Here is a 25,494-nt window from a genome sequence, read left to right as displayed (position 1 = left end):
TACAGTACAGCCAGTAGGTGGAACATTTGCTGTAGTCTTTGCTTTTTCAGCACCTACATACAGACAGAGAGAGTAAAGAGGAGGAGGAGGAGGGGGTGTGGCTTCAGAAAAAGTCAGGGCAGCATATATCAACCAGTCCTGCAACTGAAGATTGTTTGTCATCTGGGTTACATGTTCACGTTGACTGCTTGTTTATCTTTCCTTTGAGACGATGGACAGTGCTTTTGACAACCTGGATGCAGCTGGTTTCCTGGAGATCTGGCAACACTTCGATGCAGATGGTGAGAACAGTTAGTAGTTTTTTTCTGCCTCTATACCATCTCAAACACATACAATTAAATATTTTTTAATGTTACCGGCTCTATTTCTTGACCCTGAAAGAAAATAAGTCAATTTTGTGGTGTTTGTATGCCTGCAGAAAGCAAATTTCATTTGCACAGGAGAGAATTTTTTTTTTCATTTTTCATAATCTTGCGTGTCTGATGGGGGCTTGGTGTAAAGGGACATTTCTGTGTAAAAAAAAAAACGGCAAAACTAAGTCGCAGCCAACACTAAAAATATGATAATTTAAAGCTGATAAATTCAATCAAAGGTGGTGCATGAAAAATTAAAACTTGCCGCCCTTGACAAAATAAAACAAAATTTGTTTTTCATTCTACAGATAATGGCTACATTGAAGGCAAAGAGCTGGATGAGTTTTTCCGTCACATGTTGAAGAGGCTGGGTCCACAGGTGAGTGATTGTGTTTGGATTGATTCATTGAGTGTGATGACAGCAGTTCAATACATGGCGTGCCAAGGGGACTCTGAAGGGCACAAAGCAACAGATGGCAACTGTGGCAACAGTGTTTCTCTTATGATACAAATGCTTGTCTAACTTTCTATGTATCAATATGTATCAACAGTTATATACAAGCATACATTACTGAATTTATATCATGCAACACGTTTCTAAACAGACAGTTGTAATTTATTTTGTCATGTTTGGTCAAAAGAGAAGCCACTGCAAACAGAAATCCTGAAACACTCTCCAGAAGATGCACAGATCACTTTATGTTTGTGGTTTGGTGTGGTCAGCTGGACCTCGCTGCAGCTGTCAGGATGGGTGGGGTAAATGTACAACCCAACACGATTAAAGAGCTCTGGACTCTGTCAAAAGAAAAACGATTTGTGTCATGATTTGTCATAACGGAAACTGAATGAGCTTACAGCTGATAGTCCACTTCCAGTCTGCATCTGTGGGTGTGTTTTTGTCTGTCTCTGAGTGTGCACTAATGGGCCTGTGCTAAAACAAACACTCCAGCACCACATGTCACTCTGTCTCTCTGATCTTTGTTTTCCATCACTTTAGCCTAGAGGTAAAGTACAGTTTGGTATATTTACTTATATTTAAAATCATACTCTGCTTTGAAGAAAAAAAAAGACTTCACGGTTTCCTTCAAATTCTTTCCTTGTTCTTCCACTTCTAACGTGAGAAATAATCCATTCCATGCTTGTATGCAAATTAGTGCCTATGTACATAATACACAAACTTAAATACAGACGTTAACTGTTTTAATCATATAATTACCCCAGATTCTAATGTCATGTTTACACATGGGCACTTCCTGAACGTCTTGTGTCAGTGATGTAAAAACACCTGCTAAGCAACAGGAGAGTCGCAGCCTGCGGAGTGTGCTCAGTCTGCACAGCATGCTTTGGACTCCTGCATCCATAGATCAACAGGTTTCTATATATTTCAAGGAAAATGATTCATAAGAGACCTTGAACTAGAAGCTACTGTTCATCCAACCTGTTAACACTTTTGTCTGCGCATGCTTACGCAAGAAGAGCAAACGTGGTCATGATGAACTCAGATCACTATGCGGTGCGATGTTAAGTACATTTGTTGGGGGAAGAACGTGTTAAGGAAAGCACAAAAAGCTACTATCACAAGGAATTAAACGGATAACCTTGAAAGAACAGAATACACACACGCAAAGGAGTCTCCATGGTGACATTGCTTAAAATAAATGTGACTCAGCCAGAACTGAATTCGTCCTTTGAAATCAATGATTCAACGTTTATGACATGCTTTTGTCCACATCTGCAGAAGAAGGCCTGAAAATCAACAATTGTTGTCTACAACATTTTAATAAGCAAAAGATTTCATTTTTGCTGTGATAAAGTCAGGTTAATGATGTCATGTATTTACAAACACACAAAAAAAAAACAGATTTTAATGGGGTGGTATGGTGGTGCAGTGGTTAGCACAGTTACCCGCAGCACAAAGGTTCCTGGCTTGATTGTGTGGCTCCCCCATGCACCTGTGGTTTTCAGGGTACCACAGCTTACAGAACATGCTCACCTGCTTATTTGGTCATTAAATTACTATAGGTGTGAATGTTAACAGTTAGCCCTGTGATAGGCTGTTACCTGCTTTGTGTACTGTGACAGCTGGGACAGGCTCCAGCCCCAGGCCCTGAAAGGGGAAATCAGTAACCATAATGGATGTTTTTTAATGACCTGTGTGTTTGCAGGAGAAAGTGACTGAGGAGAGAGTCCAGAGGCTGAAGCAGAGGTTTATGTCCGCCTATGATGTCACTGCTGATGGGCGACTACAGATTCAGGAGGTACAGTCTCTCTTTTTCACTCCACCATTAAGACCATCAGACTAAGAGCTGTGTTATCTAGAGTAAATAAAGGAGATGCACTGATAACTTAATTTAGAAACATTTTCATCCCTGCCTGAATGTTTTCTCTGGTTTAAAGAGGAGATAAAACACCACCCCTCTTTTTTTTATCTCTATCTGTGCATCAGCAAACCTTCGCACACTTGTTTCTTCTCTTTCCTCTGCCCTGTCGCTCACAGAGTAAGCTCTTACATATTCATCCACCATCCCTCTCTTTGCATCTTGTCTTCATCTTTTGTGTAACTCATGTATCCATGACAATGAGTCAGCTTGTTCTACATTTAATAAATAGGAAAACTCATTCCAGGGGGTTGCTGGGAGAGCTGCATTCAAAGCATTAACTCTAATCAACAGCATAACAACCCATTTAACGTATGATACACTAAATGTATGGTGTACATTAAACTGATTAACCATTTTGAGTTTCTAAACACCACACTCGTAACACCTGAAAGGTGTTATTCTTAATGGCTTTTTAATTCAGCTGGTTTGAAACAGTCTGAATGAAATTTATGAGTCAAATTAAATTTTGACTGATACATTCAAAGATTTCTTCTCTTTCCCACAAACTGTACTCTGATGACTTTGCTCTCTTACTCTGTGTGTATTTCTTCATCAGAGTGATTCGTTCTCAGACAGGAACTTGTCTTCATTCATTAGTCCCATCCATTAATGTACTGAACCCATAGACCTCAAATCCTCCAGCCTTTTCTCATAAAGCTGAGGAAAAATCAATAAATGTGTTCCATAAGTGGCCAGTCAGAGACCATAATTCACTGTGGCTGACGCAGGAACAGTGAGATGAAACCTCTCTGTCCAGCTGCTTCTTTAGAAGCTTCACACCCTCCTGGATGGATCCACCAGTTGTTCCTATTCTTAATCTAATTTTCACTCTTTTTATGTAACAAAATAACTTTCACTTTTAAATAGACAGATTTTTTATGTTCTTTTAGCACAGAAAGAATGCAGAAGAAAGCAGACAGTAGGTCTCTAAACAAAATTGTACAGAAAGATTTTTTTTATTGAATGTGGATCCATTCAGTGAGCCCTGAATTAGACTTGGGACGGATCCAAAATAAGACTGCTGGTGCCAAGTTCTGACTGTCTCCTCTAATAAATACATCTGCTCAGTTTGTACATACTTAGCACTTTAGAGTTGTTTGTGGTTTCATTTTCCTCTTTACTGCAGAGTCTCAGCAGCCTCGCAAAGGAAGTTAGCAGATCCGTCTGAAGCCACCACGTCCTGTTTGATATCAGTATTAAAAGCTTGTACTCCTTCTCTGTATTATCATGAGGCAGATTCATAGCTGAAAAGAGATGTGACTGAATATTTGTTTAACTGCTGATGGGTAAGCAGTTCAGCATACATTTCCTGTAGTTTACCAAACATGATCTCCTACCAGGGGACCTGCTTTTGGGTTTTTACACCAAAGCAGTTTTCAGTAAACTCAAATAAAGTGGCAACTCCATTGTTCTGATTATTTCAAACTGTTTGTGGAAGGATTAAACATTATTTTGGGTTAGCATTTTTAATAAGGGGACAGACATGAATGAGTGTTAGAACATCTTCTCAGTAACTTAGGCCCCGTTTACACGACAACGTTTCATCTGAAAATGCTAAAACGCAGCGAAAAAAAAATCTGTGTTTACACGGAAACGCTGATGGATTGAAAACGCTGTAGTAAGCATGCCAGACCTGTAGGTGGTGCTATAACTGCCTTGTCCAGAAGCCGCTTTTGGGAGATCTCCACCGAAGTAGAGTTGAGCCGGTCATCTGGTGCAGAGGGCTCTGATCTGGTGTATTGGGGAATACTACGTTAAAAATGGAGCAACAGATGCACATTTTGAATGAAGACAGTCAGCAGTTACAGCAGATTGAGCAGCACAAGCACAACACTGTAGTTCGCGACGATCGTACCGACGGTACTGTTGTCCTGTTGTATGCGCGCGCGAGGCGGGGTGTGACGTCACCGTTTCCACTGAAAACGCCGGCTTACTGATTACATGGCAACGGTGTCGGGAGCGTTTTCAGAAAAAATCCTACACTGGAGGTCGTTTTCAAAAATTTGCATTTTAGGTCGGCTGAGGCTGAAACGTAACATAACTTTTGCGTTTCACCCTAAAACCGTTGTCGTGTAAACGGCCCCTAACAGTCTAAGGCATGGGTGCTCTTCAAACAGAGGGTTTTAACCCTTCATTCATACGTTGATGTCATTCACAGAAGTCTGTGTTGCTGGACTTTGCTTTTTACTCTTATGTATTTGTAAATTACTGACTCCTTACATGTATCCATTGCCATCAACTGTTATCTGTTAGACTGGTTCAAACCTAGCTAAATGTTCATATTTGGGCCTGTTTTTGTCTTTGTTTGTGAGCTGGTCTGTAAATTGAAACAGCTTTCTGAATACATTTTCTTCATCATGACTCCAAGTCAGTGTCTCAGTGTCTCCACAAAGAACACAGTTAGTTTAATATCCATGGTGCATGGTTGATTAGATAATGATTGTTCAAGATTCTTCAAGTAACCACTAATTTTAATGTTTTCAGCTTGAAAAATATTCATATTTTTTTTTTTTTTTACAATTTGGGTAGCCCTATCTGAAAAAAATATTACACAGTACACGCAGGACAAAAAAAGGAAAAGAATTAAACAGTAAAGAGATAACTGGACCCATTATTTTATCATTGCTTTAACTCCATTATGTGCTCCTCTGACTCTTCATGGGCTTCTCTTGGCTCGTTCTTGGTGCAGTGCGTTCAATCTGACTGAGCTGTTCTGCGGCTTTCTGATCCAAACGGCTGCAGTATCATCTTGTATCTTGATTAAATTGAGGACGGGGTCCAGTTTAATCTGCTAATGTAGGGCTGATACCATTAAAGAAGGACAGAGAGGAGAAGAGCAACATGGATTGGAGTGAAGCCAGGAGAAGCTGCAGAATGCAAGCATGCAATCCCCTCTGTCCTTCTGTATCTGAGCATGAGGAGGGCTTCAGTTTGAGCCGGTTTACTGATACCTACAGCCTAGTAGACAACTCACACATTCATACAAAAAAAAAAAAAAGAAAAAGCAGAAAAACTGCTTATTTAATGAAAAATCTCAACCACAGGTCTCTTCCTGGAGACATTTCCCAGGGTTCGTTTACTTTCACTTCTCTTCTTCTTTCCTCTGCTGACATATTAAAACACAGAACTCATAAGAAGAACAAAACCAGACAGACCTCTCTAACTCTGCTCTGACCTCTGACCTTTTTCAGCTGGCCAACATGATACTCCCTGAAGATGAGAACTTCTTGTTAATTTTCCGCAGAGAAGCTCCTCTGGACAACAGTGTTGACTTCATGAGGGTGAGATCTTTAAAAAAGACTGCCAAAAAACTACTTTGTTGCATGGGACTTATCTCAAACAGGAATATATACAAGCAGGTCACACTAGCATAAAACCATCAAGAGGTAGGCTGTAAAGCACAAGTCAAAGACATGTTTTACAGGGGACTATATTGTAACTATTGGGTGTCTTCTAACAATAACAATGAAGTGTTATGTTGTATGATGGCACACATGGCAGGTAAGACACTAAGACAGATTTTTATACTTCCTGGTTCCAGCTTTTTGTTTATTTCAGGCTGTAAGTTAGAGAAAGAAACAGATCTAAGAATAAATTCAAAGAAAAACTCCTAGCATGTAAGATAAGCAACATCTAAACCATGGGTCTGCTGTAAAAATATTACTAAAATAAAGGGCTTTTGATGTTTTTCTTACAGAGGGTATTCATGATAATGACACAAACACTAAGTAAAATCATAATATAAAATTTGGACTATAAAATGCATCACCTCTTGAAACAAAGATCTAATTTTTTTGTGATTTTTTTCCAGTTTTTTTTTTTATTTCTGGGGATTTTTTTAATTTCAATTTTTGACATTTTTGCAAATAAAGAAAAATAATTCCACATTTTTTTGAAAATTAAGCAAATTCTTGAATTTTGTATATAAATCCATCTGTTTTGCAATTTTAGAAAAATTTTAGAATTTTTGGAAATTAAGCCAAATCTTTAAATTGCATTATTTATTAATTTTTTTGCAAATTTATGACATTTCAGTAATTTTTTGAAATTTTGAAAAAATTTTAATTTCATTTTTTATTTTGAAAATTTTGGGGGTTTTTTTTCCAACATATTGAAATTTTATAAATTTTGCAAATTTATAAAATCTATGACATTACAAATTTCTTTCTTTTTCTTAAATTTGCAAATTTGTTAAAAATAAAAAACTAAGAAATCACATGTACAAATTTATAAACACAAAGACTTCTCATTTAGATGATTATTTACCTGATTATACACTTTTATACCCCTGATCTAAACCCTGTTCAAGAGTTGCTTCTCTTCTGAATCTTTCCATTCCATCTTGTCATTCGACTCTGTTGACATGTAGGGTCAACAGAGAAAAAAAGTTCAAGTAAAGAAATTAAAAATAGAATTTTTCAAAACATCAGAACTAGACATTTGTGCACTATGAAAAGTTTTAAACGGTGCAAAAACTTAAAAAAGACCTTATTTAACCAGCTCAGTGATGTGTTTTAACAGAGAATCTATGATAATGATTGATGACCTCCTCTCCCCTCCTACTGTAGATTTGGAAGAAGTACGATGTTGACTGCAGCGGCTACATATCAGCTCAGGAGCTCAAGGTTTGTTGATCAACATGAACCAAATGCACATCTTTTCATAAAGCGGAACCCATTACTCATCTCTTTTTAGATCGAAGAAACACTGTCACTGTTGGCAGAGGTAGAGGATAAGAGTCACCCTCAGCCACAGTTTCCTGTGCTGTAACACAATGACACGTTGTCTCAGCCTCTCACTGCAGGTTCTTCAGTGACTGGCGTACAGTTCTAGGTTACAAAAGGGTTAAATTACACTTATTTTGTAAGATGACAAACACAGACGCTGTATTGTATTTGTCACGTTTTGTCTGTTGTGTTTGTTAAACCTTTGTCTTGCAGGCTTTCCTGAAAGACTTGTTCATGCAGCATCACAAGGAGGTGCCATCTGACAAACTGGATGAGTACACAGACACAATGGTAGGTGCAGTATAACTCTAAAATACACAATCTTTCAAATAACCCTTCAGTGTTATGTACTCAAGTGTTTGGCGATTCATTGTACAATAAGCGTGCATCTCTAGATTCAAATGCTGTTGTTATCTGTTCTCCTAACTGAAGTTACTGATCAAAGAGACTTGTGAGATTTCTTGTTGGGCTGCAGTTTCAAGAGGCAACAGGACACAGAAGAGCACACTGAAAACCCAGAACAGTCTGTTCTCACTGTAGCTGATTAGCTGATTTATATTTAATACCAGAGAAGAGATGGATCATGCTCATGAGTCAGATCAGATGATTAGGTTTCCCTAGGGTCATAGGTGGTGCTTTAAAGCAATTACCCAGACAGACAGAGATTAACAGCAGCTGGAGTGAATCTAATGTCCTCCTGTAATTATTTTATTTTTCCTCGTAGATGAAAATCTTTGACAAAAACAAGGACGGCTGTTTGGATCTGAACGACCTGGCCAGGTGATTTTTTTAAGTTTTCAATTTATGTGTTATTCAGTAGATAGTTCATATTTATAATCATTTTAGTGTAGCATTCATGTAAATATACCAGAGTTACAGACACTATAAGGCTTTATCTAAAGTCCCTGGCAGCTCAATGAAAAGCTCATAGCAATAGAAAGAAAGAAACACAGATTGAAACAAAACATTATGATTGCAGACAAATGAAACACAAACACCAAAATAAAGCCATCTTGACAGAAAGTGCAAAAAAAAAGCATTCAAAGTGCAAAAACAGGTATGGCTGCTTGGATTTGAATGAGTTGGGATTTCGGCTCAGTTTTAATAAGTTGTCTATGCTTTCCAGTTGAGTTAGGTTTCAGGAAATGTTTCATTTTAGCTTAGTGATAGGCTTATTCTGAGTGTTTTAGCAATATCTAAGGAGTATAATGAATTTTAACGCTGCATTTTCTCCTTCTCTGAAAAAAAAAAACAAAACAAAACAGGATCTTGGCTTTAGAGGAAAATTTCCTGCTCCAGTTCCACATGGATGTAAGTGTTTTCCTTCCATAAACAGCTGATTAAATATAAAGGTGACATATATTTAAAATTTGTCATTTTTATTTTTGTCAATACATTTCATCAACTCCTTCCTTGTTTCTCAGGCCTGCAGTAAAGTGGAGAGAAAGAGAGACTTTGACAAGATCTTCTCCCATTATGATGTTGTGAGTACAGTTCAGCACAGTCAGACTGCTGTTTCTAAATCTCATCAGAGCTCATGGTCTGTAATGTCCTACAGGAAACTCTGAGAGATTATCATCTGTCTGTTATTTGATTTTTGAGGTATGGTCATTATCCCAGAACTTCTTTTGAGCTTTCATTTGACAAAGCAACTAAGTCAAACAAGGCTTCCCGCTCACACTGATAGAAGCTTCCCAGACCAAAACCCCGCTGACACTCAAGTGAGGCCAGGCAGCACTCTGTGGAGTAACATAGAAATCAAATAGATCTATTTTATCGGGAGTGAAACATCATGAAATATAGCAGCTATGTTGATTCCATATCCACAGGACAGCTCTAATAAGTGTCCCTCTATAAAACTAAATGCATGAATTAGTCTGAATTATTAAGTGACAACTGCTTTTTCACATCCTGGCTCAAACTGCTCAGCGAATGAAACTTTTTCTAGTTCCACAAAACTGTTTATGTCAACCACAGGCTTACACACCACTTGTCTCTGAGGAGGTTTAATACACACATTAAATATGCTTTGATCATGCCAAGAAACATTTTGACTGTTTAGAAGTGCTCCTCACCTGAACCTTTGCAAAACCAGGTGAAGAGAGGGTATCATATTTGCACACCTGCAATGTGTGAAACTGCCTATTACCATTGTTGTTATTTTGTATGAATTTTGCAATAAGGTGATTAAACTTAAATTTCAAGCACAACACATGCTGGGATGTGGTATGCCATGGATTATTTCCCTATTTCTCTCTATCTCTTCTTTTCCTTTCTTCAGAGTAAGACCGGGGCACTTGAGGGTCCTGAGGTGGACGGCTTTGTTAAAGACATGATGGAGCTGGTTAGGGTAAGATGAAAGCCTGTGTGTCTCAGGGATATGTATCTGTTGTAATGATAAGTTCTCAAAGATTTTTAGCACAACAGGGGATGCTCAGAAAGGGAGCTTAGTGCCTTTGACACAACTTGACTTTATGATCAGGTAATTACAGTTACTGATAAAATAAATTTGAAAAAAAAATGGCAAAAAAAATCTAGTAGATTAGTTTAGCACTAGATGGAAAAAAAAGAATCATTTCAAAATCTGGTCTGTTTTATATTCTTCAGTTTTTTTAACTGAGTTCTTTAAAAGTGCTGATTACATCTCAGGGAGACATCAGTCAGTAGAAAAGTTGTTGAATGAATTTTATTAGGTCCTTATTGATAACTGCTAATAAAAGATACTTTAAAAGAGCAAGGGGAAATAGAAACAGCATCACTGAGGGATAAAAAGCACATTTTCTATTTAACTTTAACTGTGGTTAATTTCTCTCTGTCAGCCTAACCTCACAGGTCCTGACCTGGACAAGCTGCGGGCCGTTATGTTGCGTCACTGTGATGTCAATAAGGATGGAAAGATCCAGAGAAATGAGCTGGCTTTGTGTCTGGGAGTTAAACATAAAGTTTAGGTATAGAACTGTAATATTTACTTTATGTATTACATGTGTCACTAAAATCATCTTTGTGTTTGTTGTATTTTCCTTAAGAAGTTTGAGTTTATCTGGATCAGTCTAATTATTGGTTCATTGAAAGTCAACATTCAATAACTACCATTTAGCATTTAGATAGTGACAATGTACAGCAAAAATTAAAAGACTCACATGATGGTAATATCAGTGTTTCCTGCATGTTGCACTCAGACAGAATGGAATTAGATGTTAAATCGCCTGTGCTCAAGAATTTGATGAGTTTTTTGGTCTGTGACCATGTTAGTTGAAAATGTAGCATGTTTCAATGACTTGTTATTTGCATGATTCTCAGAGAGTGATGGTAAAGTGTACTGATGTAATTTGATGTAATGGCTTGTTAAAGGAAATAAAATAATGAAAAGTGATAAGTGAGTTGTTATTAAAACACTCTCTATAAACCACCACTTATAACGGTGCAGTGATTGTGAAGTCGTATAAATGCATTTATAAGGCTTTACAACAGTTCTTAGAAGCGGTTTTAAGCACTCATACCAACGTATAGCAACATTTATTAAGCATTACAAGCAGTGCACATAATGCTGTGTGAAGGTGTGACTTATAATGCCTTATAATTTGATTTAAAACTAATTACAGCATCTTTTGAATTCTGGGTTTCATAACATGTTATATCCCCACAGGTTTTATCCAGCTACAAAGATTTATAGAGAACTTATTCAGTGTATTGTTAAAAAACCCATTACTGAATCAGTGTGAAACTAAATTTCACAAAGGAAACACAATTTGTTTTTTGATCAGAATAACAAAGGCATATTGAATCAAATACACAGCACCACAGATTGCTCAAACGGCTGTATGTGCAGCTAGCATAACTTCATCCATGTTTTAAAGTCTCTTTAGAGATTTTACTGAAGTATTACGTGACCAACACCTTTCAGGTCTCTGTTACACCTCTTCTGTGGAATGTATCAAGCTGATAGGACAAGTCTGTGTTTGCCCAGTGAGAGTAGAGGGAAAGAAATGAACAAACAGGGTTAAGTAGATGGAAACCCTCTTAGCCACTAAAAGGGAGCTAATAGTGCAGACATAAAAGCTCCGCCTGGCCCCTGATGGTCTGATTGCCCTTTGCGGCTCAACAAAGCTGTAGAGTGTGGTTTGATAGTGACCCAGTGTCTTTATGAGGAAGGAGTGGCTCAAATGCTAACACTAAAATGTACTTTGCAGTAAATAGGTACAGCTGTGTGTGAGTGATCGCAACTGCATGACACAGAGCTTATGATTCAAAGAGCTCATGATTGAGTACACAGCTGCAGCAGACAAATAAAACTGGGCCTAATTCACTGAATATCTAACGGTTATTAGACAACACTGGCTGAGAACATCAGTAGAACTATATCTGATCACTGTCACCTCTGACACTAAGGTATTTCAATGAATAAAGAATCAATTCAATATGTTCTTTGTAATTTAGCAATTTATTTTTTTTCTGAACAGCATTCTCTGTCTTCTTCTTGAGCAAATGTTGCATCAAGCCCAATTTTATGAATACAAAATGTGCTTGATGCTTTTTCTGAGCAACATTTCTCTCTTTCTGTTTTGACTGCCAATTAAACAAAAATAAATAGGGGGGGGGGGGGGATTATTTTTAGACTTTATGTTGTCCTTCTGGTACCCCTGTACTAGCTTTCGATGATTTAAAGCAAAAAATAAATAAATCCCTTTTCCCCCCTCCTCATACTGGTGTTTAAGAAAAGCCTTTTTTTCAGCCTCTGTCTGAAACACTTTGTTTTAGCTGTTGTCTCCTTAAGGCTCCCCATTCCACAAACCTCCTTCCCTCTGATAGGCCAGAGAGCAAGAGCAGAACAATGAACAGACCTTGGTGTTTGAGGTCTGCCCCTCCAACGTATAAAGACCCAGTTGGGAGATCGTTACGTGATGACCTCATCATTTTCAAGTCTCATGCGAAGATCTTGAGCATGGTGTGTTAAGCAGTCGAAATATGTAGCTGTTTGAAAATCTGCACATGTAGGGGAGACTGGGGACAGCTGTAACATTTATTTTTTAACATTTCCATCTTTAACTTTGAGCTCTTTTTACCCAATGTCTTCAAACTGCTGCACAAACTGGCTTCAAGTGTCTGCTAAGAAATGGCCTAGAAACTGTCTGTGCAACACAAATGGAAAAACATATAGTTTGATCTCACATAGGAGTAAAATGTTACAATAGTGCAGGTTATAAGTTTTATTGGACAGTTAATAATAATAAAAAGAGTTGGATTATGGTTACAAAGTAGGAAAATCTTTAATTTTTCCTTTTTTATTAAATCGCAGTGGACAAAATTCTTCAGCAGCAGCAAAGCAGTCTTAGAAAAGCACTATGATATTCTGAAGAGGTTGTAAAGCTGTTTGCTGCTCCAGTTCACTCAGTCTATAGTCCATGGGCAAGACCGTACCCTGAAGTACTGAAGTGCCCTCTAGTGGAGCCAGTGTGTAAATGGGATGAGTTAATAAATGGTTTGATGACTTTAGGTAGAAGACACTGCTATCAGTGCATTAATGTGGTGTCAATGGGTGAATATGGAATGCATTGAGAAAGCCCTGAGTGGTCAGAGCACTGGAGAAAAAACTTTATAACCACACAGTCCATTTACAATCTGCCGTTTGAGGATGGTCTGCTTTATCAACAAGAATATGAGTTGTTTCAAGGCAACCACAACCAAGGTTTAACAAACTAGCAGATGCATCAGTTCACTTCAGTTTATTGTGTTTCCTGATATTTTGTAACTGTGTCTGTCAACACAACATGACTGCAGCAAAACAAGAAGGAACAAGCTAAAGCTGTTTTTGGCCATTGCTTTTAAGCTATATCCAGACTGTGCACAGTAATCCCTTTGTGAGGATGATCCTTCAGTTTGTGTCTTTAAAGAAACTTTAATCACAGAGCAGGAAACCTAATTCCTGCAGAGCATCATTATAGGCAAACTCTATTAAACACTGCCCTCTAGTGGTCAAGCTCAAATATTAAAGTCCTTGAATTCTTTACATTCATTTGGGGGAAAAAAAATTACACATAACCAAAAGCAAAAAAATGTAATCAAGTGTTTGCTTGAAACATGTTTTGCATTTGTGCAAACAAAAATAAAAAAGTGCATTAAAGATTTAAGAATGTTTTTGAGTTTCTTTTCTTTATTTTATCAACAGATGACAGATCACTCTTGTTTATGTGCTTCAGTATTTACATTGCTGACAAGAATATGCAAGAGGCCAGATAGGATGCCCAAAAAAGAAAAGTCCTATGCTTTCAAAGTGTTTGTCATCTTATGTAACATTATTTTCTTTGCAGAAAACATACTGTACATCTAATATTAGTGCTGAACAGCCAATGCCCTTGTTCAACCTAAAAAACTAACAACTGTGATGCCACATGACTGATTTTTCTTTTACTCAGCCAGGACATGAACCCGATGCATCATTTATTAAAGCACCAGACTCCACACAGGGAAGGACAACTGACCCGCTTTACCCATTTCGCGCCTTTTCTTTTTTTCTTCAGTGAGTAAACATCAGATGAGACAGGTGCTGTAAATCCTAACCCTCTGCCCTTCTTTAAGTTGCGTTTCTGTGCCTCTCCTTGGTGAAAACTAACAGCCACATTCCTGAAATGTAAGTGAAAAACCCTGTTCACAGGACCTGTAAGCTAAATGGTAAACATAATTCACAATGTATGGATCAGCAAGGTCACTGGTTGTTATAGTTTCTGCTGAGCGCCTCACTCAGCGCCTTTCACAACAGAAGGTCAGAAGAAAACATAAATATTTTGGTGCAAGCATTTTTTTTTACCCTATATCAGAGGAAATAATGTACAGAATAAAGAGAGAGGGGAATAAATGTGATGTTGGGTTTGCAAACATCTTCTCAAAATAACTGCTAAGTTTAGATCTGCCAAAGTTATTTAGTAAGATTCAAGAGTTCTGTCATTAGTTTGTTTTCTAAATTTCTCTCTGAGTCTCTGATCACTGTATGTGTTAAATCCAAAAACAGAAACATCATAAAGTGCATGTAACGTCACTTGGCTCTAAAAAAAAATGTACATTTTTTAAAGAGACCTGTTTAAAAAAGGTAAATAATGCAAAACAGGGTCAAAGTGTCTTAGTGTGACGCAAGTCTCTAAGAGTGCGTCATTTCTTTACCGGTCAGGCTATTGGACTGCAGTTGACAAACACTGTAAATACTTCTATTGTCCCAAACAAACCTGGATCAGCAGCAGTGCAACAACTTACTCAACAGACCTTTAAGAAGTTTAAATGTTTAACTATTGTGCAAATAATGTTTGAAAGAGGCGTCATGCTCCAAGTCTTAAATTAAGCATCTAAAAGCCTTTGAAATTGACATTTCCAAAGCCAGACTCTCAGCTGTGAGCTGATCCCTCTTTAAGGTTGAAATATTCTTGTATTATACACTCAGCTGGACCTCCCTTGGTGTGCCCTGTTTTCAATACTGACAGTGCCAGGCTAAAAATAATACCAGCAGAAATGTGGTCATAAATCTAAATATTTTTTGTTTATTTACATTTGAGATCTCTCCCCCAACTGGCAGCCATGTGTTCAGTTCTTCAACCAAGACGCTGTTAAACCAAACATCACTGTGGACCAGATGCAGCCCGCTCACAGCCGCAGACTCTGATGCACAACAGGGTGTCCTGTCAGAGATGCTGAGATTCAACATTCTTAAATTCATTTAAGAATGTTATTTTCCCCGAGGGAATAAAGTCCTGACCTGCACTGAGATGGAACAGCCCTTTACCTTGGCTACTTTCCCATGCTTTCTGACTAGGAGTCAGTCTGATATCCTGCTTAGCACATGGACTACAGGCCAATCTTCAAACTCTCTTTCCTGTCAAACATTTGGGACATCCATAATTGTACTCCATGGTATCAGTTCTGAATGCACAGTAGGCCAGCCAGGGTAAGAGGTGTTTGTATTAGGCATTGATTTAGATTAGTTTTCATCCTGTAACAAACAGAAGTTTTGTTCTCTTTTTGGGACTTTGTTTTTCGGTCCTCTTCACTGTCATGTGGAGTCCAGCTGGATTTTGTCCTCAGGCACTTGCTCCTCTGTATGTTTACTGCCTCTATGATCCAGTTACAGATTTAGTGAAGTCCATCACGAGGATAATATACAACTCCACATTTCATTTCAACCTAGTAAGGCCTTAAGGTTATTCATTCTCCTGAACTGTCTGAACACTCCAACAGAATGGAAGACTAGAAATTTGAATGTCTTTCAGCAGGAGTAGCATCTAAATTAATTGAATCTTTTTTAAATTATACAATAAGCAATAGTTCCAATATGTACAGCTATGTACAGCAGTATGCCAAATCAGTCACCTGCAGACATGGATACATTTATATAATCCTTCACAAAAAGCATTGTGTCTCCTGATATTTAAAAAAATGTCTCAGTCTCATCAAAGAATAATCCAATGTGGATTATTTTAGATCTATTTCATTTGACGAAGAGACTGCAGGATTTTTTGTTACTTGTTCATAATCACAAATTCAACTGGGCTCCCACTCCTTGGCTCGTGCCAGCACCAACGACACCCACAGCCTTATACCGTGACCGGTGAACACATTCTCTAGCCCAGCAACCACCTGCAGTATCGCGTTTCTCCGTGGGAGGCACTCGAGAGCCGAGCACCTGCCCTGGCATGTTAGCTTATGCTAATCATTCACTAGGTCATTTGACACGTACCTGGTTAGCAGAAAGCCAACTAGCATCACTCTCTGTCCCGAGCTGCTCTCCAAGTGCCCGAAAGTAAGTGAAAGTCCAACCAAGCTTCGCTCCCATTTGGGAGGGGGGGGGGGGGGGGGAGGAGATCTGTTTGGCGTTTTGTTTGACTTTGTTTTTCTTCCCCCGCGCTACGTCCACTATCGTAGCCGCTCTGGGGGGTATTCCACGAAGCTGGCTTAGCTCAAAGCCTGGCTTATTTGGGTTAGCCGCGCTAACTTTAGCGAGAGTTGGGTTCCACAAACGAGGCTTAGGGCTAGCGTAGCTTGGTAACCATGGTAAATTAGCCAGTGCGACTAGCCTGGTCCCGGTCAGGCTAAACGTCAGGCTTACCTTAGCTGCGTCTCAGAGAAGGTCTGACCGGCTTCTAAAAGACGCCTTGTGAACTGCAGGTGTCACATTAAATTAATCTATACCTGTAATATTTGATGTTTTTGTTCAGAACCATAAACTGAGACCTTTTGGTAACTTTTCTGACACCTGCTTAAAACCCAAAAAGTCAGAAGGATCGTGAGGCTCCGCTTTCACGGTCCGTATTCATACTGAAAATCAAGATCAAGCGAGCTTTTGTCCTTCAGCTCCACGGGAGGTTTCCGTCCTCCCTGAGCTCGCTTTAGGACACCTGCGTGATCCTTTGACAGGTGAACCGCCCCCAGTTATACTAGACTGGAATAACCGTGAGTTAAGACATGTCAGATACTAGACTGTCTGTCTATATGGTAAGAAAGTTGGTGGCTGAGAGGTTAGAGAGTAGGGCACAGCCGCACGGTGATCCACATTTTATTTGCGGCGTGGGTTCGATCCCACCAGTGGTAACTATTTGAAAATAATTGATTTTCTTTCTTCTGTCTCTCTCGAAGTACAGTCAACATATAACAGAATAAAGGCAGAAATTGTCTTATGATATAAAAGGTGACAACAGCCACAATTTTCCATAGAAATACCCTTCTTTACCGGCAGTCCGTTCTGATCATGATGATAATGTAAAGGTGATTCCACATGGTGAGATAACTTTGTGTCTTCCTCCTTATTTAAATATAGGGCACTGTATCACTGACACATCTCATCTGACAGCTGAATCATCTCTAATGAAAAAAAATGACATCTCATCTACATGTCTTTTTCTGCTGTTTTAGTCAGTGTTTGATGAAACATCACCCCATGAAGTATATAGGCCTATATATATGAACAGCTTTAATTTAATCAAGAAGAATCTCCTCTGGGCCACAGCAGTGTGAGGAGCTTCAGAGTGAGAAGAAAAAGGTCATCAAACTCAGCAGAAACAGTCAGTGTTGATTCGACACAAAAGCATGATATTCTTGAACCAGCAGCGTCTCTGGCTTTAATTATTGCCACCGTGTTACCCTTTTATGTGATTTTCACCTTGTAGTCATGATACGACTCTATGAGGGGTGTTTTCTCCGCTGAGGGAAACGTCTCCGCTCTCGGTTTTGACATGATTTGGTCATTTCGACAATCGACACGTCGGGGCTTTTTATCTACCGCGGACGCGCGCTTAGCCGCAGCTTGGATCAGCCTGGCTTGAATAAGCGTCTCTGAAAATCAGCTGAGCCTCGTTAGTGGAACGACTTGCAGCTAAGATTGAAGTGGCAGCTTATTCAAGCCACGCTTACCGGCGATAGCCCAGCCTTCTTTAGCCAGCTTCGTGGAATACCCCCCTGGATAGCTTCTGTCACTGATTATCAACACGCAGACTCGACTCGCGCACTGGGCGTGCTGTTATCAGCTGATGTAACCACGCTCACTTTCTGACATGAACGTCCCGATACAACTAAAACATCAACATACAGGCAGAGGAGAGAGCTGAGGCAGATACAGACAATGACATACATGTGTAGAGTGTTTCCACGTGACGTAATCAACTCGAGCTCAACCATGTTGGAGGCACTCTCACACAGAACGGCATTGAGCTCGCAGGTATATAAATTTTTTGTCGCTCAAAATGGTAAATTACTGCCGCATTTTTTGCTGCACCAATCGTTGAACTGAGAAACAAAAATCACTAGATTTTAACAACCAAAAGTTACCACAGATCAGGGTGAAGGCTGCAAACAGTTGTCCGAAGAACAGAGAACATGGCTATAACCCCCATAAGGATTTCCAAGGCAATATTCTGTCATTAATCCCAACATTCGAGTTTGTTCACAGCATTTCCTGTTAGATAGGTCACGTTTTCTGCCCATAGCATCCTAAAATCACACTTTAGTAAAAGTAAATATATTGTGATAGAGTATAACTTTGATTAAGAGGTAATTCACGGCAATAAATAGTACACACGTAAAACTCAGTGTCTTTCAGGGGCTTTTTTAAAGCTCAATGAACATTATGTATTCCATTTACCTTCTCTTCCATGAGAATTACAGTAGTAAAATCTTTGTTTTCATACCTTTGGGGAGATGATGATAAGGATGCTAAATCCTCGTATGAGTCTCTCCCATTCATTAGGCGTAATTTAGGCATCTTAAAATCATATTTTACCAATCAGGTAACTACCCAAGTCATGACGTCAGTGCCAACACTGTATAGAGGCCCATAGGAGATGATTGAGGATTATTCCTTTAAAAGTTGACTTTTTTTTTTTTTAGGAAAATCCTGCAGACTCTCTGAAGTTACAGTTTACAAAAGTAGGAAAAGGAGATCCATATCGAAATCCAAAGATGCCATTTTCAAGCACACCAGTCACAGATGATAAGGCTTTTAGCCATATTTTAAGATTTTCAGGTGACAGCTGGAATGGGCAGATTTGGATTTTCCCTTGTTCAGTCATTTAAAAAAAGTTGTCAGGTGTTTGTTTTTTTGCTGCAATAAAGAACTCACACATAAACAGATGTAATATAATCTGATTTCAAGATAGATGGATTAATGACTGAAAATATCAAAGTGAATACATGACAGGTCACTTCTGGCTGTTCATTTCATGCAACAGACATCTCTTATTACAACCTGAAAATATCTTCTTTAAAAACTGGCCCTGTCTATCCTTTTCTACATGCAAGAAAATGAGGTGTCTGCATTTTAAATTGCATTCTGGGATTTTTCCATAGTGCCGTCCATATTTTGTACAACCTCTGCCACCCACCATAGGACACATCTGCCTCTGTCTCCATGTCTCAGCTCATGTACAGTGGCGTACATCAAATAAACCCTGAGTGAGAGTTGTGGTGGCCTCCCAAGCTGTTTAATCCACCACATGACAGGCACTTGGTGAGCAAATTGAAATAATGAAAACCTTGTAACTTTAATCTGTCAAAATGTGGGGGATGTAATGTAAACTGAAAATGTGTGCATTAAAGAAAACAGGGCAACGGATATGTAAAAAATAGAAATAAAAGGCAGTAGAAAGGAAATGAGCTATTAAAACGTATACTGTTACTGTACACACAGCTTTCACCTGCTCTCTTATTATGTGGTTCTTTAGCTGACAATGAGACACTTTCCTCAGGACCATTAAACATCAACCATATAACATCCTGATATGAACTCTGAGTGAGGCACAAAGTGTTTTTCCCAGAAGCTACATATGTGATGTTTCTCTTCACTGGCTGTAAAGCCCATGAAGCTTTAAATCCACCAACACTCACAGATCAGCAGTGATCTTAGTTCTTTTTCAGGATTTATCAGTTATTTTGAGCCAGAAATATTTTTCTGTAGAGCTACAAATCCTCAAACAGGTAGCCAAAGGTTTAAAAGTCTGAAAAAATTATGTATATTAGAACAAAATGCAATTCTTTTTAAGCTCAGTGTTATAATATGACATATTGATTCAAGTTTGCTTTTGATGAGCCCTCATCAAGTACACTTCAATGCCTGGTGACAATACATTGTTTCCACACAGTCAGCTTTAAAGGGGCTGTGAGGAGTTTCTCAGTGATCTTGAAAAAGTCTCCCTTATAGATCCACACTTTAAAATTAGATTGTCAGCACAATCAATATAGGTTATTTTCATCAAAATGCTACTTCTCAGCTTCTGTGATGGGTCGAGTAGGACTGGATTGATTGATGACATGTTGAAGTCTCGGTGACAACTCCACGCTGGCTGACAAAGTTAAGTGGTGAGAAGATTTCTCTGATTTTGTAGTGATGGTGGACACGGGTGCCTGACTGTCAGACAGTGTGGGACAGTGATAGTACTCGGGCTACAGGTAAAAAGGTCTTAACTGTTTGTGATAATGTTCATCCTGACCCACAGTCAGCAGTTATTCTGCAGCGGTCTGTTCAAACTTGAGAGTCCATTAATAAAATGAAGAGTGAGGATACATTAGCTCTGCTTGGTAGACTACACACACACACACACACACACACACACACACACACACACACACACACACACATATATATATATATATATATATATATATACATATATATATACATATATATATACATATATATATATATATATGATGCCACACACAATGTTAGCCACACCTGTTTCTGCACAACCTTCAAAACATTAATGACTTTGGGCTGTAGGTGTAAACTCTGAGTGAAACACAATGACCCCAGTGGCTGCATCCACTGTGTGGCCTCACAACTTGGCAGAGAGCTGAAGGCCCTACAGCAGAGTCCAACACCAACAGTCAGCTGAGAGCAGACAGCTTTTAAAGGCCTGAAATATGAAATCAGTCTCTGTTTAGAAATGACTGTGTCAAACCACAGTTTAGAGAGATTTCCTACCACTGGGAGAAGAGGCCTATTTAGGACTTAAACAAGGTATTTAACAACAAACAGGTTAAAGACTCTCCTCTGGACAATAGTACAGACAGATTAACATTCAGACTCAGACAAAATCCACAGCACAGGTAAGACTTTGTCAAGAATAGCAAGTCAGTTTGATCACCTATGCCTCTTCTTACTTTGACTCATTCAGTTTCATGGTAGCATATCTTCTTAAGCCTGGCCACATTCATTTAAATAGAATGAATACTTTGGTATTCAGAACAAAGTGCAACACAAGCTGCACTTTGTTGTTTTATGTAAGTTTTATTCTCATGTCTAAAAGAGATTATGAGATAATTCAGGTCAATCTAATTTAATTACATATTTTTATTTTTTTCGTCTTTCTTTCTTTTTTTCATTTTTACATTTTTTATTTTATTTTATTATATTTTATATATATTTTTTTTAATTTATTTCTATTAATTTTTTTTTCTTCTTTCTAAAACCAAACTGTAAAAGTTGTAAAAACTCATAATTAGAATAAAAAATAAAATACAATACAATAATTATACGGAACAATCCTTTAATCATCACTATTATCACTAAACCTGTATTTGTATGCTTTCACTTATTAAATTCCTGTAAATTTGTGCAATTTTTACGTTTAAATATGGAAACTCTTATGCAGTATGTTATTTTATTTCTTCATCTTTCCATCATAATCATGCTATATAACCCCCCTTTAACTATGATTCAGTTTTGTTTTTGTAGCCCTCTCTTCCTCTTTTGTGAATCTGTCCATCTTCACCCCCTTCATCCACATACCTCTGCTCAAAGAAACCAAAACACATCTCAGACCAGATGTGTCCCCCACAGTGTCAGTTCCCCACTGATCCGAGCTACTGATGAACCAAAGTTTCCACCGTGTAACTATTTTTGGAAGCTCTAACAATACCACAGGGGATATGAGGGCTTTCCACTTTGACCTCCAAGCAGGAGTTCGCTCAGAGAGCTCAAAGGGTCACCACCCACTGTCAGTGGGAGCAAAGAAAGAGAACTCCCAGGTCTAATTAAGTGACTTCAGCATGCAGACCCACAAAAGGAATCACCAATATGAACATTTTGAATCAGTGCCATGAATGATGCATGTAAAACTGGGTACATTAAAGAAAACTGCTTGATGTATGTTTGCAGTGTTGAATACAAAGGCAGAAACCTCACTCTGTATGTTTATGGGCCCCGGTCTGAAAGGATCTCACATAAAATGTGACTCTCGTCCTCCTCCAGCACTGCGGGCAAACTCTCCAGCATTCCTTCCTGTTTGTCGTCATGGTGCCAGTAGGACAGCTCCTCTATATAAGGTCCTCCTCTCCGGAGTCCTGAGCCAGAACGACAAAGAGATCACAACCTTCTGCTTCCCCACAGCCGTAGAGAGGAGGGACCTGAACCAAAGGACTCTTTTAACACAGCTTTCTGAGACTGCAGATATTTTTGATTCTGCTCAACTTTAAAGATGACTAATGCATCAGAGAGAGCTCTTCTTCTCCTTTTTACTGCACAGGTAGGCATTCCTAAATGTGCTTTTAATTGTAAAAGCATTTCACAATCCAGATATTGTTGTTTCTATCAAGATGAGATTTATGATTATTAATAATTTCAAAATATGAAGAGATGAAAACGATGTTACTTTCCTGTTGCAAGTGTTTTAAGAAAGCATAAATTTGGTAAATTTGCACAAAAATATGTTTAGGCTTCTTTCAGAGTATTTACACACTTATCAGGTGCCTACAAAGAAATCAAACACCAGCATTTAAGATAAAAGTTGCCAAGTCTGAAATAGTTTTGTTGCGTGCAGTGGGTCTGTGGGCTTGCTTTTTTAGTGATGAAGTTACTGTGGTTTAAGTTTTTTTTCAGTCTTACTAATGATATCTTTTCTTCACAAGGTAATATAAATTACTCTTCAAAGTTCTACCTCTTATTGCGTTGATAGGTTCAGGTATGACTATCAGCAACATAAAACAGTGTTTTATCCTTCCCTCTCAGGTGTTTACACTGGCTCTGTCCCAGGTGTGTCCGCGGAGGTGCCAGTGCCCCAAGGAGCCTCCCATGTGCCCCCCTGGGGTGCCCCTCATCCTGGATGACTGTGTCTGCTGCCTGGTGTGTGCCCGTCAGAAGGGGCAGGTGTGTTCTGAGATGAACCCCTGTGACACCCGGAGAGGCCTGCAGTGTCAATACGGCACTGACATCCACAAGAGGACCGGCATGTGTGTCGGTAAGTGGAAAAAGAGATTCCCTTTTGTTACTTATTCTATCCTGAGGGTTAATTATATTATAAAAAACAATATTAACTTTTCATTTGTTTAAATCTGAATGAATAATTGAGATCCTTTTCTTTGTGTTGTCCTGTAGCTCACAGGGGAAATGTGTGTGTTTTGGATGGATCCGTCTACCAAAATGGCCAGACATTCTTCCCCAGCTGCAAGTACCAGTGCATATGCCGTGATGGGCAGATCGCATGTGTGCCCAGGTGCAATTTAGAGGTGATGCTACCTGGGCCAGACTGCCCCATGCCACGCAGGGTTCAAGTGCCAGGAGAATGCTGCGAGAAGTGGGTGTGTGAGCCACAGGCTGAAGCCAGTGCACTGGGCGGCTTTGCCATGGCAGGTGAGCAGACCACAAAAAAAAAGAAAAAAATGACTGGATGAGGTGTGTGATATTTACAAGCACACACACTAAATCACCCGCTCCTCTTTGACGCTGGTGACGCTGCAGTGTGAGACATAAAGTTGAAAGGTTATGTATATTTGTCTGACCTGATTAGAACAAGGGAGAGAAAGCAAGGAGGGAAAGAAGAGGGAAAAGAGATGAAGAGGTACAGAGAGGGGGAAGGGTCTGGTGTTTTAAATATGAAGTCAGGAATACGTCATGATTATCACACATAAATGTGATATGTCATCATACTCGAAGTTCAATTTAATCAAGGACTGTTTTCCCCAGTTTTGCAATTTAGTTTCAAGCTTTTATTTTGGAGGGGTCTCCTTAACAATAGGAGTACAGGACTAAAGCAGTTCCCAACAAAGACTCATACATTTTTTTTACTTATAATTAATTCTTGTTTTTTTTATTTTTAAAAAATAATCTGCTGTCTGTTGTGTTTCTTTAGCTTATCGTCAGGAGGAAAGCGTGAGCTTCGACGGCTGGGACCCCAGTCTAAACTGCATTGAGCAGACCACAGAGTGGGGCTCCTGCTCCCAAACCTGCGGCATGGGGGTTTCCACCAGAGTCACCAATAAGAACAGTCGCTGTGAGATGGTGAAGCAGAGCCGACTGTGTATGATCAGACCCTGTGATGACCAGCAGAGCCAGACTCAGCTGACTCAGCTTGCTCCAAAGGTACCAGTGAGGTTGCTTTAGGAGCAATATACATCTTCCCTTTGAGACCCTTTTTTCAAGACTTGTTGATTTCTGGTTATCTCTGAGAATATTTAAGTACACATTTGTTAAATGCATTTTTCATTGTGTCCCTGCAGAGAGGCAGTAAGTGCCAGAGGATGGTGAGGAGTGAAAAAGCCGTTCACCTCTCCTATAAGAACTGCACCAGTGTCCAGGCCTACAAGCCTCGCTACTGTGGCTCCTGCACAGACGGACGCTGCTGTACCCCCCACAGAACCAAGACTGTCTTGGTGGAGTTTCAGTGTGGCACCAGTACCAGTAAAACCACTCGTAAGCCAGTAATGGCAATCCTTACCTGTGCCTGTCATAGCCACTGCCCCAGAGACAACGCTGTGTGGCTGCCGTCAGAGCCGGGCATGAGCGACATGAGGTTATAGACCATGAAACAGCTCTGAACAAGAGGTTACAATGAACAGTCGATCAAGAGTCAAATTGATGACTGTTTCTGTAAACGCAGGAAAACACGAGTTACATTAACTCTTAATTTTAAGATCACAAGGCAGTGAAATCTACATGCCTTTAATTTACAGCATACCTGAAGTGGAAGTTGTCATTGGTCAGATTTTTGATAAGACGAGATCCCTCTTTTGAGGTTAAGATAGTAGAGAATTAAACAGCTCAGTGTGTCTCTCCTGGAGAGAGTTTTTATTGTGTAACTTCCTGTGGACAAAAAAGTGTCATCTGCAGTATTAGTAGGTACAACCAAAGCACTTAAACCTCATATGTTGTTTTCAGCCTAAATCATCAATCAAATAGAATACTATAACCAGAATACAATAAACCTGTTTTCACAGTTGTCTTTGTATAAGCTATCCTTTCATGAGGACTGCTGTGGATTTTTTTCTACTGTGGGACACGTTCCTGAAATAGCTGGACTATGTACTTTGACCCGGTCCAAACAAAAGGCTCGGCCAATGAAAGAGAGGTCACTGTGGTGACTAAGTGTCATTTTTAACACCTGCCCGGGAGCTTACCCCTGTGGTGAAATACATTATGTCTGCTCCCATCACTAAATGTTTTTTTTTACTGTTTTTATATGTAGTTCATATCAGAAACAAACGGTTTTATGATGACAAAAGTTTTGTGAATACTTGCAGTATACTTTGACTGTGTATCAAATACACAAGTTTGATAATTATTATATA

The 25,494-nt window shown here is 39.1% G+C and overlaps 2 protein-coding genes across 2 annotated transcripts; both read left to right on the top strand.

Moving 5' to 3' along the window:
* The first annotated feature begins 100 nt into the window (after positions 1 to 100).
* scgn (secretagogin, EF-hand calcium binding protein) lies at positions 101 to 10,825 on the top strand. Its single transcript, XM_074683933.1, has 11 exons — positions 101 to 281; positions 662 to 732; positions 2,519 to 2,611; positions 5,926 to 6,015; positions 7,303 to 7,359; positions 7,675 to 7,752; positions 8,186 to 8,241; positions 8,727 to 8,772; positions 8,886 to 8,945; positions 9,743 to 9,811; positions 10,281 to 10,825. Exons 1-11 carry the CDS (start codon positions 212 to 214, stop codon positions 10,407 to 10,409), a joined length of 819 nt encoding a protein of 272 aa, XP_074540034.1. The 5' UTR covers positions 101 to 211; the 3' UTR covers positions 10,410 to 10,825.
* Positions 10,826 to 16,083: 5,258 nt separating this feature from the next.
* Positions 16,084 to 25,494, top strand: LOC141800922 (CCN family member 3-like). Its single transcript, XM_074683780.1, has 6 exons — positions 16,084 to 16,243; positions 22,184 to 22,457; positions 22,940 to 23,168; positions 23,306 to 23,560; positions 24,060 to 24,289; positions 24,427 to 25,494. Exons 2-6 carry the CDS (start codon positions 22,410 to 22,412, stop codon positions 24,724 to 24,726), a joined length of 1,062 nt encoding a protein of 353 aa, XP_074539881.1. The 5' UTR covers positions 16,084 to 16,243; positions 22,184 to 22,409; the 3' UTR covers positions 24,727 to 25,494.

Source organism: Halichoeres trimaculatus, unplaced genomic scaffold, assembly GCF_033239565.1.
Source record: "Halichoeres trimaculatus isolate MK-OKI-2021-1 unplaced genomic scaffold, fHalTri1.1 fHalTri1_scaffold_12, whole genome shotgun sequence".
NCBI lineage: Eukaryota > Metazoa > Chordata > Actinopteri > Labriformes > Labridae > Halichoeres > Halichoeres trimaculatus.
The sequence above is the reverse complement of the archived record's forward strand: the minus strand, read 5'-3'. Positions and strand labels throughout refer to the sequence as shown.